This window comes from Aedes aegypti, chromosome 2 (assembly GCF_002204515.2).
Source record: "Aedes aegypti strain LVP_AGWG chromosome 2, AaegL5.0 Primary Assembly, whole genome shotgun sequence".
In the NCBI taxonomy this organism is placed as follows: domain Eukaryota; kingdom Metazoa; phylum Arthropoda; class Insecta; order Diptera; family Culicidae; genus Aedes; species Aedes aegypti.
Window position 1 is genome coordinate 232,477,618 of NC_035108.1, and position 15,268 is coordinate 232,492,885.

General features: G+C 46.6%; 1 protein-coding gene across 2 annotated transcripts in view; it reads right to left on the reverse strand.

Moving 5' to 3' along the window:
- Positions 1–385: 385 nt before the first annotated feature.
- LOC5575900 (ubiquitin carboxyl-terminal hydrolase 38) overlaps positions 386–15,268 on the reverse strand; it is a 42,913-nt gene continuing 28,030 nt past the window's right edge. For both annotated transcript variants that reach the window (XM_021844433.1, XM_021844434.1), the window contains one exon: positions 386–1,779. In XM_021844433.1, the coding sequence (XP_021700125.1) occupies positions 495–1,779 (1,285 nt within the window). In that variant the 3' untranslated portion in view covers positions 386–494. The remainder of the gene's footprint in view (positions 1,780–15,268) is intronic.

The following is a 15,268-nucleotide window of genomic DNA, read 5'->3' on the forward strand; positions in this document are numbered from 1 at the left end:
CTCACGACCCTCATCTTGGTCTTGCTGAATAGCTGCGCGTTTACCGCTACGACAATCTGCGCCCCCACATAAGGTGACTAACGCAAAGCAATAATTAAAAAAAGAAAAAAAAAATGGATATTCATATAGCTTTCTGGGGAATGGTGCATTCTGGGGAATGGAATTCTGGGGAATGTTACATTCTGGGGAACGATTTTCTGGGGAATGGTTCATTCTGGGGAACGGAATTCTGGGGAATGGTTTTCGGGGGAATGGTTTTCTGGGGAATGTTATAGAATCGTATTCCTACGATAAGAACAATCTATGTTTACAATTTCATCCCTTAGGTACAAAGGATATGTCTGTAGCCAGGTATGTTCTTTCAAAATAGTTAAACCACATAGAGTACGTCGTCATTAATGGGCTCTGAACGATAACTCATTTTAATATGTTACACCTCGCAGTACATCAGTGCTTACAATTAAACGCTCCCAGCACACACTCCATACAGTACGTTAAAAGATGAATCGGTTAGTGTAGTTAAAAGAATTACTTCCGCAAGAATTCGGCGGTGGGTCGTCGTCTGTGTCGCGATTCATGGGGTGTACCTCGAAACGTTTTTGCGTTGTGATGCGCTTTTCCTCTTTGTACGTTTGATTATGGACGTGAACCAAATCTCGCAAACGCGGAGGAAGTTCTTCCAGTCGGGGAAGCTGACAATCAGGAACATCGTCAGTGGAAACCAAATCCAAATTCGCTGAAGCATTGTGCTCCATTTCATCATCTATGCATAAGCTCATCGTGCAATCAGTGGATGGAGCGGACATCTGATAAAATAAAATGTACGGGGTATTGGGACTAGATAGAGCGTGCAACTCATCCACTGAACATCCGGTTACGTAGTTATCATTGAACTTGTACCAGCAGTCTGGTTCATCCTGCGCATATGTGTAGTAGTGGCCGGAGTCCATACTAGTTCCGGCATGTACCACTGCTGCGTATAATGAGTACTGTACAACAAAAGGATGCCCTTCCTCTGGAGTGACCCTTAGCGATATGGTCTCATTGTGTTGCACCTGGTTCATCAGCTTTGCCCTCGTGTGTCTGTGTAGATCATACCGGAAATGCTTTAACGTTAGGATTAGATTTCTAGGCGATTTCGTAATCCTTATTGAACGTTCTCCATCACAAAGTTGCTTGCACTTATCACAGTAATATTGATTATCGCCTATCAACTTTTCTGAGGAACAGTAAAAATCAAGCAATTTTTGCACGGAGTATTCTGTTTTGATGCCGTTAGATTCTGGGAAGGATAGTTCGAAAGATCGTATAGCATCGAGATTAGTACTTTTCGAGTCGCAAACTCCGCACTGGTATGTAACAAACAGCTTTCCATCGAACATTCGCTGTATGAGAGTTGGCCGAAGTAGGGTTTCATTCAAAGTAGTATCCTGTGGAGTAGTACGGGCTTCACTGACAATGCTGTTCTGTTCTATTGCCATCGTGTTGGGATTTTCTGAAGGTAATTTTACCAACTGAGATTGATCTTCAGTTGCTGCAGGCCTTTGTCGCTTATTTATCAACTGTTTCTCTTGTTCGTGCAATTTTTCTAGCAAATACCCCAGAAATTCGGACGAGTCTTGCTGGTAGCCAGGAACGAAATCAGGAGGGCGAGCAGCGGCAAGCAATGCTCGGGGATTCAGTTCCTGACGATGTGAGTGTATCAACAGAGCTAGTAGTTCCTGGATTTGGTCAAACAACGGAGCATCAATTTTAGACAGCAGTATTTCTCGGCTGAATCTGTAAGGGGTGGAAAATGAAAAAAGCTCAATTAATCTAATGTACATTGAATGATTATTATAACACTTTTTGATATTCTAGACTTATGGAGCCATCCACTAGATGAAGTAGGGTAAGACGGGCAGGATGGCCACTGTCACACACTCAAAAATATGAACTAAATTCCACATGCTTGAAAGAGAGACCTTAGGAACCAATTGAACAAACATAATTCAAAATAATTGTAATTGTAATTGCTCAATCCACACCCTGGCAGACAATTATCCGCCAATCTAGACACGGGCTGGGTGAGGACCTACCAAGCCTCCCCCGTTAACATGTCATATACCGTTTAGCACACCGGGTTCTTCCACAAGCAGGCGCCGGAATTAAAGCGGTCCCACAAGTTTCAGATACATTAAATAGATATAGTCCCTCTGCCACTAAACCGAATAGCGCCCTCCACCTCATCACCAGCACTGCCCATCCCGCACACCAAACAAAATGTCGGAAGTGGCGTGCCGTGTAGCACATCAGATGTTCTACAGAGCACACCACCTCCGACACCATGCTCAACGTACAGCAAAGACAGCGCTAATAAAAGCGGAATGCGCCATTCGATTCAGTACCAGAGGGACTATAAATGTAACGAAGAGGAAATGAAAAGATAGTAGAAATGGTAGAAATAAATAAATAAATAAAAAGATAGTAGAAATGGTTTGGCTGTTGGATTGCTGGAACGAGAAGAAAGAAATAAAGTTATTACGTTAAAACGTGATTTTTATAGTTGAATAAATGTATCGATAGTTTCTCATCTGTTTCTTTTCCGTATCGTAGTTCCGTCGATTCTATCCACCTCGAGTTTTGTCGACTCCGCTCGGGCAATGAGGACCGTGATGAAATGAAAAATATAAAAATATAAAAATATGAGCATTAGTGTTTATCTATTAGGCTGATACAAATATTAAATTTCTTTTATGTCCGAGACCACTTGGAAGGTACGAGGGGGGGATAAAAATAAATAAGGAACTAAAAAATTAAACTGAAAAAAAAAGCTTTTTTTATTTTTATTTGTAATGATAATTGTTAAACTGTTTTTAAGCGTCCTCTGGATCATTATTTTACTTGTTTTTTACTTTTTTACTTTTGAAAAAACCTAACTAATGTCAAAAAAATGATGAATCTTTTTTTTTTCTCCCCTTCAAAATTTTCGAATTTTCGAAGGGGGGGGGGTGACATAAAAGAAAATTAATATTTGTATCAGCCTTATTTAATGTGGTTCTCATTTGCTTTCAAATACCTAAGTAACATGTGAACTCTGCCTCTATTAGAAAATTCTAATAAATCATAATTTATTCTCCTCCACTTTCCCTAACACAAAGTATTCCTATTCAATAATACAAGTGCAAAAGCACAAATAAAAGTGTGGGACCGCATCGAATCATGTTGATGCCCTCAGAGCACTCATTCTTCGATTTGCGAAATATGAGTCCGCTGAAAACACCGACCCGACTCGACGCAATCGCGCACCTCTACCGGCACCTCCGCACATGTAAAAACTTCTGCGATAATCCTGTGGTGTGAAAGAAATGCGCAATATTATTTTGATTTCAATCCTAACTTCATGACCCGTAGGCTCTACGCGTATGATTGTTCATTATTTAGGCTAAATATACCTGTTTATACCTGTACATCAGAAAAAAAAAACGAAAAACGACTACGAATATCTTGCAGCGTAAAGTTTAAGTGATCAAATATTTATCCTCTCTTCGACCCTGCACTATAATAACCTCCTAATATAACGCCGAGCTAAAGATTCTTTCTTGCGTTACACAATCTGAACAAGAAACCATTTTCAAATACTTCCCATAATTTATGCGAAGCATAACAGATTCCACTTTCTACGTAATGTAACCCAGCATAAACAGCTGCCCAACTCTCCAGACCAACGCCCTCCAAGATCCAAGGTGCTGCTGCCTTACGTTCAAAACTTCTTTCCTCAAAGTCTGTCTATCAATTCCGAACTCTATTGCATACTACAATACCAATCAGACCCTATTCCTGACAAGACACAGAGTCACAACCCTAATGTGATGGATTTACCCACAACCTTGTCATAACCCCTCTTACGTTTCGCTATCCTCGGAAGTCACCCATATTGATGCTTGGCAAAAAATATCAGTATTCAATCCACAAATCCCAGATTACACCACATTACGTTGGTCCGTTTGGCGTCGCCGGTGGATACCTGTTCTGACATTCTTTTCTTTCAAACCCCATTTCAAGCATGCCCCCCCACTTTATCAATAAGAATGTTGACGAAACACGATAATCTGAAGATCGTGACCAGAACGGAGGTAGGATTTATCACTAGGGACAAACCACCACCAACAAACATAATTCAAAATAACATTCACATAATCTATGGATATTTTTATTTTATTTTATTCGTTGGCTGTTACAACAAGTTACTCGTGAAATTACAACAAGTCTCATTGTAGGCACTTTCTCAAGATTTTTTTTCAGGATCACAATCAGGGTGTTCAGTCCATTAAGAAACAGTTTTCCAATTATCGGATTAATGATATCATGGCCCTTCGACTTGATATTTTTTCGGACGTTTGATATTTGATATTTTGCAGCATTTGGTGGGTCAACAAGAGCGCAAGTCAGTCCAAAGTTGGAGCATGGATAGACAATAGCCGTAACAGTCTGTGCGGATCGCGTGAACTTGCAATGATTTTACTTCTTCTTCTTCTTCGTGGCATTACGTCCTCACTGGGAAAAAGGCTTCTTTTCAGCTTAGTGTTCAATGAGCACTTCCACAGTTATTAACTGCACATCACAAAGCGGTTCAGCAGTTTGAGATCAACGTCGAAGGACACGCAATCCCATCGAAACGCTCCCTAAAGCATCCTGGAGTAATGGTCGACGACAGGCTAAACTTCAACAGCCACGTAGACTATGCCTGCAAAAAGCTAGCGAAAGCAGTTAACACTGTAGCTAGGATCATGAAACATTGGAGGACCAAGAAGCAGTACGAGACATCTTCTGGCGACCGGGTCATGGTCATATCATATTGAGATACAGAGTCCCGGCTTGGGCTGCAAGGTTGGGAATCAAACGTAACCGAGAGAAGCTGGTAAGTACGTTCGCACTCATGGCTAAACGGGTGGCGAGTGCCTACCGCACAATATCGTCTGAAGCAGTAGGGCGTTATCGCCGGAATGATCCCAGGATTCATGCCACTGATTCTTCGTATCAATGCAAACGATTATCATATGTAACGCGCGGTCGGCAAGCTGGTCCGTCCAACTCATGACTACGATTGCCGGTATTGCTACTTCGTGGAACTCTACTACTCTACTCTCCTCCATCGATTAGACTGCGCTCATACTACGCAGATTATCCGGATGAAAAGAGTTCAACGCTGCTTCATTCGATACGTCCTTCGCCAGCTGCCCTGGACACATCCAACCGATCTCCCGGATTACATAAGCCGCTGCAACCTCGTCGCTCTGAAAACACTCGCAGACAGAAGAACTAAATTACAGAGTCTTTTTGTTTTCGACTTGTTAGTAGGTAATGTTGATTGTCCATCATTGCTACTTAATGGGTCCCTGTATGCTCCATCTCGTCAGTTGCGTAAACGTGATCTGCTGTTTGTTAGACATCATAGGACTTCCTACGGATATAATAATCCGTTGGATAAATGTTTTCGTTCGTTTAATAGTGTAACTGTGTGTCTGTGGAATTGTTTTTATGATTCAAGACTATGACAAATAAATAAAGTTAATAAAGAATGGATACAATGGCGAGGTGGCAGCAGGAGTGGAACAACTCGGAGAAAGGAAAGTGGACCCACAGGCTCATTGCTAACGTGTCGGTGTGGACGACCAGAAAACATGGAGAAGTTGACTTCTTCCTGACCCAGTTTTTGTCAGGCCATGGATGCTTCCGGAAATATCTGCACAGATTCGGACACGCAGAGTCTTCACATTGTCCAGTCAGTCCAAATATCGAGGAAACCGCGGAGCATGTCATATTCGACTGCCCTCGATTCAGGGATACAGGAAGCGAGATGATGTCAGAAACCGCAAGCGTCCTAAATCCGGACAACATCGTGCAGAACCTGTGCCAGCATGAAAGCACCTGGAATGCGCTGAACAGAGGGATAACGCAGATTATGTCGTCGCTACAAAGGAGATGCAGCGATCGGAGATCCTCCGTCCGAGACTAGATCGAGTAGAGTGGGCGTAGCGTAGTATCGGTAACAAGTCGTCGGGGCGCCTGCAAACCGGAAATCATCCTCCAACCGGAATTGCAGAACCTATTCTGGCACATGGCCGTCCAACGTGGAGTCAGAATAGGCTGAGTCCACCGCCGGGGTCTAGCTGAGTAGTTCGCGAAACACCACCGGAATCGCAGGACCGACCTAGGCATTTGCCCGGCCAGCTTCGGAGTATGCTAAGTCCACCGTCGGGGACTAATTGAGTAGATCGCGTAGTAGCACCGGTAACGAACGTCGGGCGCCTGTGAACCGGAAGTTTTTCTCCATCGGAATCGCAGGACCGACCTCGGCATCTGCCCAGATAGCATCAGTTCGGGAGATCTTCCGCCGCCGGGGAAGAAATCTTCGTCAGAGTAGAATAGATCCACCGCCGGGGACTACTATGAGTAATACGTAGTGTATACCCGGCTTGAATCGTCGGAGCGCCAGTGAACCGGAAGCCATCCTCCAACCGGAATCTCTGGACTGACTTCGGCACTCCACCGGCCAGTATCGAAGCGCGTAGCCGGAGTAGGCTAGCTCCATTGTCGGGGCTAGGCCGAGTAGCATCGATCGTGACGAATCAGTTTTGGGTCGTCGCTGCGCCAGTGAACCGGAAGTCATCCTCCGACCGGAATCGCTGGACCGACCTCGGTCAACCAGGAGAGCTCGAACAGCAGCAGCGGAGAACGAGTCGTCATAGAGCAACGAAATGCACACGAGTCCAGTAGAAGTTCAACAGGGCTCTGACGCGAGGCCAGCCCAAGGGAAGTGTGCGTCGACGCACAGAAAGCTGTCCAAAGCTCCGGCGAGATCTACAACCGCCAATTGGGCAAAACGAGTAGTCGCAGAGACACCTTAGAAATGTTGTAGTGAGCAACGTTTTAGGCGACATTAAGCTCCAACAGCGAACTAGCAGAACAGCTAGAGGTTGAGACTGCATGTCTCACACCGTGCCAACACACAACAGACCAGGCTTTTGAAGTTTCTTTGTGCCCTACTATACAAAATAATAAAAAAAACATTTATTCATTTTTTTTTTGCCAAAGTTGCCATTTTCGCATTCGTATTTCGTGTGGCAGGTGCGATGATACTCTATGCCCAGAGAAGTCAAGGAAATTTCCATTACGAAAAGATCCTAGACCGACCGGGAATCGAATGCAGACACCTTTAGCATGGCTTTGCTTTGTAGCCGCGGACTCTAACCAGTCGGCTAAGGTAGGCCCTGACCATACATATAATCAACATTTGTATATGTATAGACTAAGCTGATGTAGCTTCCCTAATAGGTAGTTCTGTTGGCCGTGTAGTTCCGGCGTCCAGAATAGAACTACGGACAACCCGTTCCGGTGGTAAGAGTCCACCAAACGGGGTAACCCCAATTCAAGGTGTGATGCGAAAAACCGTGCTGAGGAATGAATGGTCGAAGGGGTGAAAAAGATGTTCGGCCATTAACGGAGCCTGTGGGGCACCTGGGCACCCCTCACAGTATTTTGTCCCTTACCGCGTTAATGCAGGGCTCTGGCGTGGTTGACCTCTTTTCCCGTGCTACTCGTGGGATCCAAAATGAGTACAAATTCAAACAACAATCAGATTAGTAGTGGAAGTGCAGGTAGTAGCAGTAGTAGGGAAGCGAACCCCTTCGCAAGAAGTGGGCTAGCTAGATCTCCGTTGAGGAGAGTAGAAGCAGGAGGAGGCAGCAGTGCACGTAGTGCCAGTGCTGGAACCCATATTTCATCCCCGGCTAACGCATCGGGTGAAGTTATGGATGGAGCGTGGTTGATGAGGGCCATCAATAAAAGTAGAGATGGGCTCTCTGCGATGGAAGTGGCTGCACAGCAGCTCGACTCCATAATTGACTTTGCGTCCTCGAAGTCTAACATCAGCAAGGACCTCAAGCAGGCCTTGCTTAGACTTCGTAAGTCAATGTTGGCGGCCAAGCAGAACCATGCTGAACACATGGTGACTGTGGCTGCGGCAGAACCCGTGGAACTGAAGGTGCCGAAGTCTACCCAGACGGAACCCTTCGTTTTCGCGGGCAGCCCCAAAAGCGTGGAAGCGAATGCTTACAGCAAGCAATCGCAGAAGCGCGCGAGGCAGCCGTCAGGGGAGGAGCTACCCGGCGGCGCTCGTAAGGCCAGGCGGATACTGACCCCGAAAACCGGCAGAAGTGCCGGAAAATCGGACCCCAGCCAGGCGTCCCGGAAAGCCGAGAAGGGTAGGCCCGAAAAGGCTGGCCCCTCACGGAGTGATGGGAACAGGGGGTTGCGACCTTTGAGAGGTCCTCCATCACCACAGGTCAGGGCGGAGCAGGGGGGGGACGCCCCCTGGACAACCGTAGTGAGGAAGAAAAAGAAGAAGAAACATGAGAATCAGGAGCGCAGGGATACCAGACCTAAGAAAGGTAGGAGGGTAGGTGCCAAGCGCGAAAAGGGTGATGCGATCATCATAAAGACGGAAGAGTCCAAGTACTCGGAAGTCCTGAAGGCGATGCGCAGTGACGCGAAGCTTGCGGATCTAGGAGCCGACGTACGCAGTGTCAGACGCACTCGTACAGGTGAAATGATCCTCGAGCTTAAGCGCGACAAGGAGCGCAAGGGCGCCGCCTACAAAAGTTTGGCGGAAGAGGTCCTTGGCGCTGGTGTTGAAGTGAGGGCTCTGACGCAGTCAGTGACTCTGAAGGTGATGAACCTTGACGAGATCACTGAAGCAGAAGAGCTCGTCACGGCACTGCGGCAACAGTGCGAAGTGCAGGTGCCCACCACCGCCGTTCAGCTACGGAAAGGTCCGGCAGGTACTCAGGTGGCCTTAGTACACCTACCTGTGGCAGACGCAAATAAGTCCGCTAAGGTAGGTAAAATCAAGGTTGGTTGGTCAGTATGTTCACTGAACATACATGAGCAACCAGTGATCTGCTTTAGGTGCAGGGAACCTGGACACAAGTCCTGGGGCTGTAAAGGCCCTGATAGGACTTAGTTGTGCAGGCGTTGTGGTGAGGAAGGTCATAAGGCACTAGGCTGCAAGAACCCTCCCAAGTGCTTGATTTGTTCCGGCAAGTCCGTGAACAACAATCACCCAACGGGAGGCTCAAGGTGCCCGACCTTCAAACGAGCCATCAACGAAAAGTCACAGTGCAGGTAACGCAGCTGAACCTGAACCACTGTGACGCAGCTCAGCAACTGCTGTACCAGTCAGTTGCTGAGTGGGGGACGGACATCGCCATCATATCGGACCCATACCGAGTACCCGCCGGCAACGGCAACTGGGTCGTGGATGGATCCGGAAAAATGGCGGCGATATGGACAACGGGTAAATACCCTGTCCAGCAGTTGGTGTCTACTACCTACGAGGGCTTCGTGATCGCCAAAGTAAACGGGGTCCTCTTCTGTAGCTGCTATGCGCCTCCGAGTTGGTCGACCGAGCGGTTCACGCAGATGCTGGACTGTATGACGACCGCGCTGTCAGGGCGAAGGCCAGTTGTAATAGCGGGTGACTTCAATGCCTGGGCCGTGGAATGGGGAAGCCGTTACACGAACCAGCGAGGTCAAATCCTGCTAGAGGCACTGGCCGTGCTAGATGTCGATCTGGCTAATGTTGGTGCCAAAAGTACCTTCAGCCGTAACGGAGTGGAGTCGATTATCGACGTTACTTTTTGTAGTCCTGGCCTAACGAGTAGTTCGAACTGGAGGGTAGACGATGCCTACACTCACAGCGACCACCTGGCGGTTCGCTACAGTATCGACTACAACAACAGCAGGCAGCGGGTTGAGGAAGCGGCTAGGTCAAGGCCAAGCCCTCGTAGGTGGAAGACATCGTACTTCAATGATGAAGTACTTAGGGAGGCGCTCCGCCGTGAGCGTAACCTACTCGGCCTAAGCGGGGACGAACTGGTAGCGGTGCTTACGCGTGCATGCGATGCAAATGGGAGACCACCGACATACTGGTGGACTCAAGCTATTGCGAACCTGCGCCGTGCCTGCCTACGGGCCAGGAGACGGATGCAGCGAGCACGTACCGAGCAGGAGCGTGAAGAACGACGGGCGGTGTTCACCGCTGCCAAAGTCGCGCTGAAGTCCGAGATAAGGGCAAGCAAGAAGGCCTGCTTCGAGGGACTCTGTCAGAGTGCCAACGCGAACCCGTGGGGTGATGCCTACAGGATCGTAATGGCGAAGACAAGAGGTGCAATTGCTCCTACGGAGCAATCTCCACAGATGCTGGAGGGGATCATCGAGGGGCTCTTCCCGCGCCACAACCCTAGCCCATGGCCTCCTTTTGTAGGACAGCCGGGGATTGGGGCTGGCGACGAGGATAGAGTAACTGATGAGGAACTTGTAGGGATTGCAAAATCCCTAAGCATGGGGAAGGCACCAGGTCCGGACGGAGTTCCAAACCTGGCCCTCAAAGTCGCAATCTTGGAGGCTCCCGGTATGTTCAGATCTGCTATGCAGATATGCCTGGACGAGGGAGTATTTCCGGATGCGTGGAAGAGGCAGAGCCTGGTACTATTGCCAAAGGCGGGGAAACCACCCGGTGACCCGTCGGCGTATAGACCAATATGCTTGATTGACACGGTGCGGAAAGTGCTCGAGAAGATCATCCTCAACAGACTGTCGAGGTACACCGAGGGTGTAAATGGTCTCTCAGGCAACCAGTTCGGCTTCCGGAAAGGGAGGTCCACGGTAGACGCTATTCTGACGGTTAAGAAAACCGCTGAGATAGCACTCCAGCGTAAGAGGAGGGGTATTCGCTACTGCGCAGTAGTGACTCTGGATGTAAGGAATGCATTTAATAGTGCCAGCTGGGCGGCTATTGCTGATGCGCTCCTGCGTCTGGGGATACCCGAGTACCTGTACAAGATTCTCGGAAGTTACTTCCAGAATCGGGTATTAGTCTATGACACGGAGGTGGGTCGGAAGTGCTTTCACATAACCTCAGGAGTCCCGCAAGGTTCCATCCTGGGTCCGGTGTTATGGAATGTCATGTACGACGAGGTGTTGAGATTAAAATTCCCGGCGGGTGTGGTCATCGTTGGCTTTGCCGACGATATTACGCTGGAGGTCTACGGTGAATCGATCGAAGAAGTGGAATTGACTGCAGCCCACTCGATCGCAATTGTGGAGGAGTGGATGAGCTCCAGGAAACTGGAATTGGCTCACCACAAAACTGAGGCTGTTGTTGTCAACAACCGAAAGTCGGTGCAGCAAGCGGTGATCAGTGTAGGCGACTGCACAATCACTTCGAAGCGCTCCGTCAAACACTTGGGGGTGATGATCGACGACAAGCTTACCTTCGGTAGCCATGTCGATTATGCCTGCAAGAGAGCCTCCACAGCTATTGTGGCACTGTCCCGGATGATGTCCAATAGCTCTGCGGTGTACGCCAGCAAGCGTAAGCTTCTGGCCAGTGTCGCCTCGTCCATACTGAGGTATGGTGGCCCGGCTTGGGGCACGGCTTTGAGTACCGATAGCTACCGTAGCAAGCTAGAGAGTACTTATAGGCTAATGTGCCTGAGGGTTGCGAGCGCGTACCGTACCGTGTAACACGATGCACTTTGTGTCATCACCGGTATGATGCCTATTGGTATCCTTATCATGGAAGACATAGAGTGCTTCGAAATGCGCGGCACAAGAGGCATACGCAGGACTGCCAGACTGGCCTCCATGGTCAAATGGCAGCGTGCGTGGGACAGTTCCACTAAGGGAGTGTGGAATCACAGGTTGATTCCGAGGTTAGATATCTGGGTCAATAGGCGCCATGGGGAACTAACATTCCACCTAACACAGGTCCTTTCGGGTCATGGATGCTTTAGACAATATCTACACCGTTTCGGTCATGCGGGTTCTCCCGAATGTCCAGTTTGTGCAGGTTTAGAGGAAACGGCGGAACACGTTTTGTTCGTGTGCCCGCGTTTCCGCACAATGCGTGACCGCATGTTTGCCACATGCGGTCGGGACACGACTCCGGACAATTTGGTCCAGAGGATGTGTGCAGACGAGTTTGGCTGGAATGCCGTTTCATCGGCTATCACCCACATCGTCTCGGAACTCCAAAGGAGGTGGCGTGTGGACTCGAGGAGTGACTAGTGCAGACGCTAATCAACAGGTGGTCCAAGGGTTCGCAGTCGGCTACGTAGGTCATACCGGTGCCCTACGGTCGAGATCGACCCTTACAGCGATTAAGTGGCCGCGGGGAGAACATCCTGGTAGCGCTGCTGTCGTGGCGCCGGCCTACTGGGTGGATACGAGCCTCTGGTTGTTCGGGGCAGGTGGAGGCCCCTTCGTCAGCAATCCCAGCTGGTGCTAGCTGATAGGGCCTGAGCCTTCAGTAGGTCAAATTGCGAAGCCCGCAGTATCAGTTCTTGATACCTGCGGTGCAGCTGGGCGCGGGCTTAGTGGTCGACCCTGCCCGCCTTCAGCGGACAACGGGAGGTGAGGACCACCCGGGAAGCTGGCAATGCGCCAGCATGCTACCTTGGTGGACCCCCAAAGGCGTGTCATCGATGTTCGTTGCTGCATGGCTACGCAGCTAACCTGGAGGATGCGATGTGCAATAGCCCCTCTCCGAAGCAATGCCTTCTTGGTGGTCCCGGAGAGACGAAGGGTTTGGCGGCAATGGAAATGGTTTAGTGGGTCGGGGGTGTAGTCCTGTTTACTGCTTGTACGTAGTAAATGGTCCCCAACCCCACACTCCCGGACCTCGGTCCGGAGTCTGTTGAGCAGATTATCCCCCCATTGCTTAGAAGGAAAAAAAAAAAAAGAAATAGGTAGTTCTGTCACTCATTGATGGTCTTCTAAACCTTGTCAAGCATAGAAAATTGATGCTATTATTTTTTACTACAGTGAGTCTGTATTTTGTTCATTAAGTATTATGTATTATTTATATTCTGTTTATTAACTGATTAGTCACTGTTGATATTATCAAGGCCAGATTTCACAGCGAGTGAAACAATTTATAGTACTAGAACACCATAAGAGATCGTATTACATTATCTCCATTACTGCCACTATCATCCACCATTCATTGGACGGCTTTTTGCTCTATTATTTTAAGTATATGCTTTTGATCTCCCTTTGCTCCTATCCGCAGCCACGCACGCACCCTCACTATGGGCGATCAGGTGGCCAAAAATAAAAAAAAAAATGACTTGTTCTGATAGGTTCTTCTGGTACATCAATACATAGTAAACATTTATATTAAGATATTCCTGGAATACTAGAGCACGATCTTTTGTGGTTTCATTAACACAGTATGCCAAAGTTGGAGTTTTCAAGAAAAACAAAGAATTCAGTACAAATACAAGGTATCCGTTGGATGGAATATACTGTAGAATCGTAATATTTCATACATATATTTCTGTTCGAAAGCTTACTAAAAAGCTACCGTAAAACGGGGTGAATAGAAAAAGTGGGGCGAATAGAAACAAAGCGACCTACAGTTAGAAATACGACTATTATGTAATGATAAACTTTAAAAACCTCCTGATATATAGATATTTTTTATTAGTTCAATAGCAATATAGTATCAAATTAAAAAGTTTGCTACTTTTTTCATAAATTTTTTTATGAAGAAGAAAATATTGAAATCTCAACTATTTTCGATAGTTTGAAACAGTTTGTCGATTTCTAACATGATCAAAAATTGAAATTGTTTTTGATAATTTATTTTTTTGTCTTTGCTAAGTAAATACAGTTCGATTTTTTTCAAGGAAAATAGTTTATTTTTCCATTAAAATAAACAAAAGAATGGATATTTGCTGAACAGTGTTTCTATTCGCCCCATTGCGGGGTGAATAGAAACATACAACATTTTCATAAATCTTTGTACGATATAATTTTTATTTTTTAACAGCAATTGGGGTCTCAGCAAAGGAAGAGGCGACCCATATTTGAGGCTAATAAAATTGGTGTTTATCCACACGGATTAAGTTGTACACATTCAAACATGTCGGAGAGTGTTTCTATTCGCCCCATTTTACGGTATCCTGGAAAAAAAATGAAAAAAAAATCGTACTTTAGATTAGGTAAATGTGGGGACTACACTGGAAAAACATATTCGATTTTTACCGAAATTTTTCACATCCCATACTTTTTTGTCCTAAGTTGTCCAAGGCTAAAATTAAGAGTTCTGTTTGATCTTTCGACCTTGACGCTTGCTCTTGCGAGAGCGGGTGACGAGGGCAGGATCAAACATGTCGCGCGTCGGTCGAGTAAAGTGAAAAAATGCCGCGTCCGATTATTTCCTTTTTGATCTTTCGACGTTGACGCTTGCTCCTGGGCAGTGCGTCAAGAAAGCCCGAGCAGTCGTCAGTTGTTTTCCCTCTCGGGTCGCGCACCTGTTTTCTCTGAGTGCTTTTATATAGCCGAGCAAACGAGTGAAGCTGAAAGTGGATTGTTGCTGCTCAAGGATGACGGATCAATTGGTGAGCTCGTTTCATGCTACTATTTCTAATCTTTAAAATATGTATGACTGCACCTTTAATCGTTACAACGGTGAGACGTAAATATGATTTTTCAACAAACTATGAAAGGTTCGTCACTGTGAGTGTCGACATAAACTCTGATTCATAAATTATTTATGTCTTAATTTTATTTTTTTTTTCAAAAAACCTTCTTTCTTTTACCTTTATTTTTGTAATTAAAAAAATAACTTTGAATGGTTCGACACTTCGAGTGTAGACTGGCGAAAGGTTCACTTTATTCAACATACTTTGAAAGGTTCGTCACGTCAAGTGTCGGCATAATTTTTCTCTACATAGATATTGTTTATATCAAATGAAAATATTATATTCACATATTAGCATGTTTATATCTCACCAATAATTATTTATCATGGTCTAATCGCTTATCAAAGTGAATCCTGTGACCCAACGATCCTCCCCATTAACAAACATCCCTCCCAGTAACCTTTGTGGAGATGCAGAGGCAAACACGGTCTCCAAATAGCAAAGGTTACACACTAACATTCCTTCCCCCAATCCCACCTGACTGCAAGGACGTGGCCGGCGCCGTTATTGACCATGTAAATAGAGGCACTGAATTATGCACACTGAAGAAGATTATGGCCAATCCCAGCCGATCTTCTAGTTGATTCTTTGTGCATTTTCACTGACTTCGGTCAATCACGGAATAGCAACCATTGATATGTGTAGTCAGTCTAAGCTAAGCTAAGCTAAGTTGTCCAAGGCTAAAATTAATTTCCAAGGTTATTCAAAGATGTAAACTAAAGGATCGTAAAGAATTT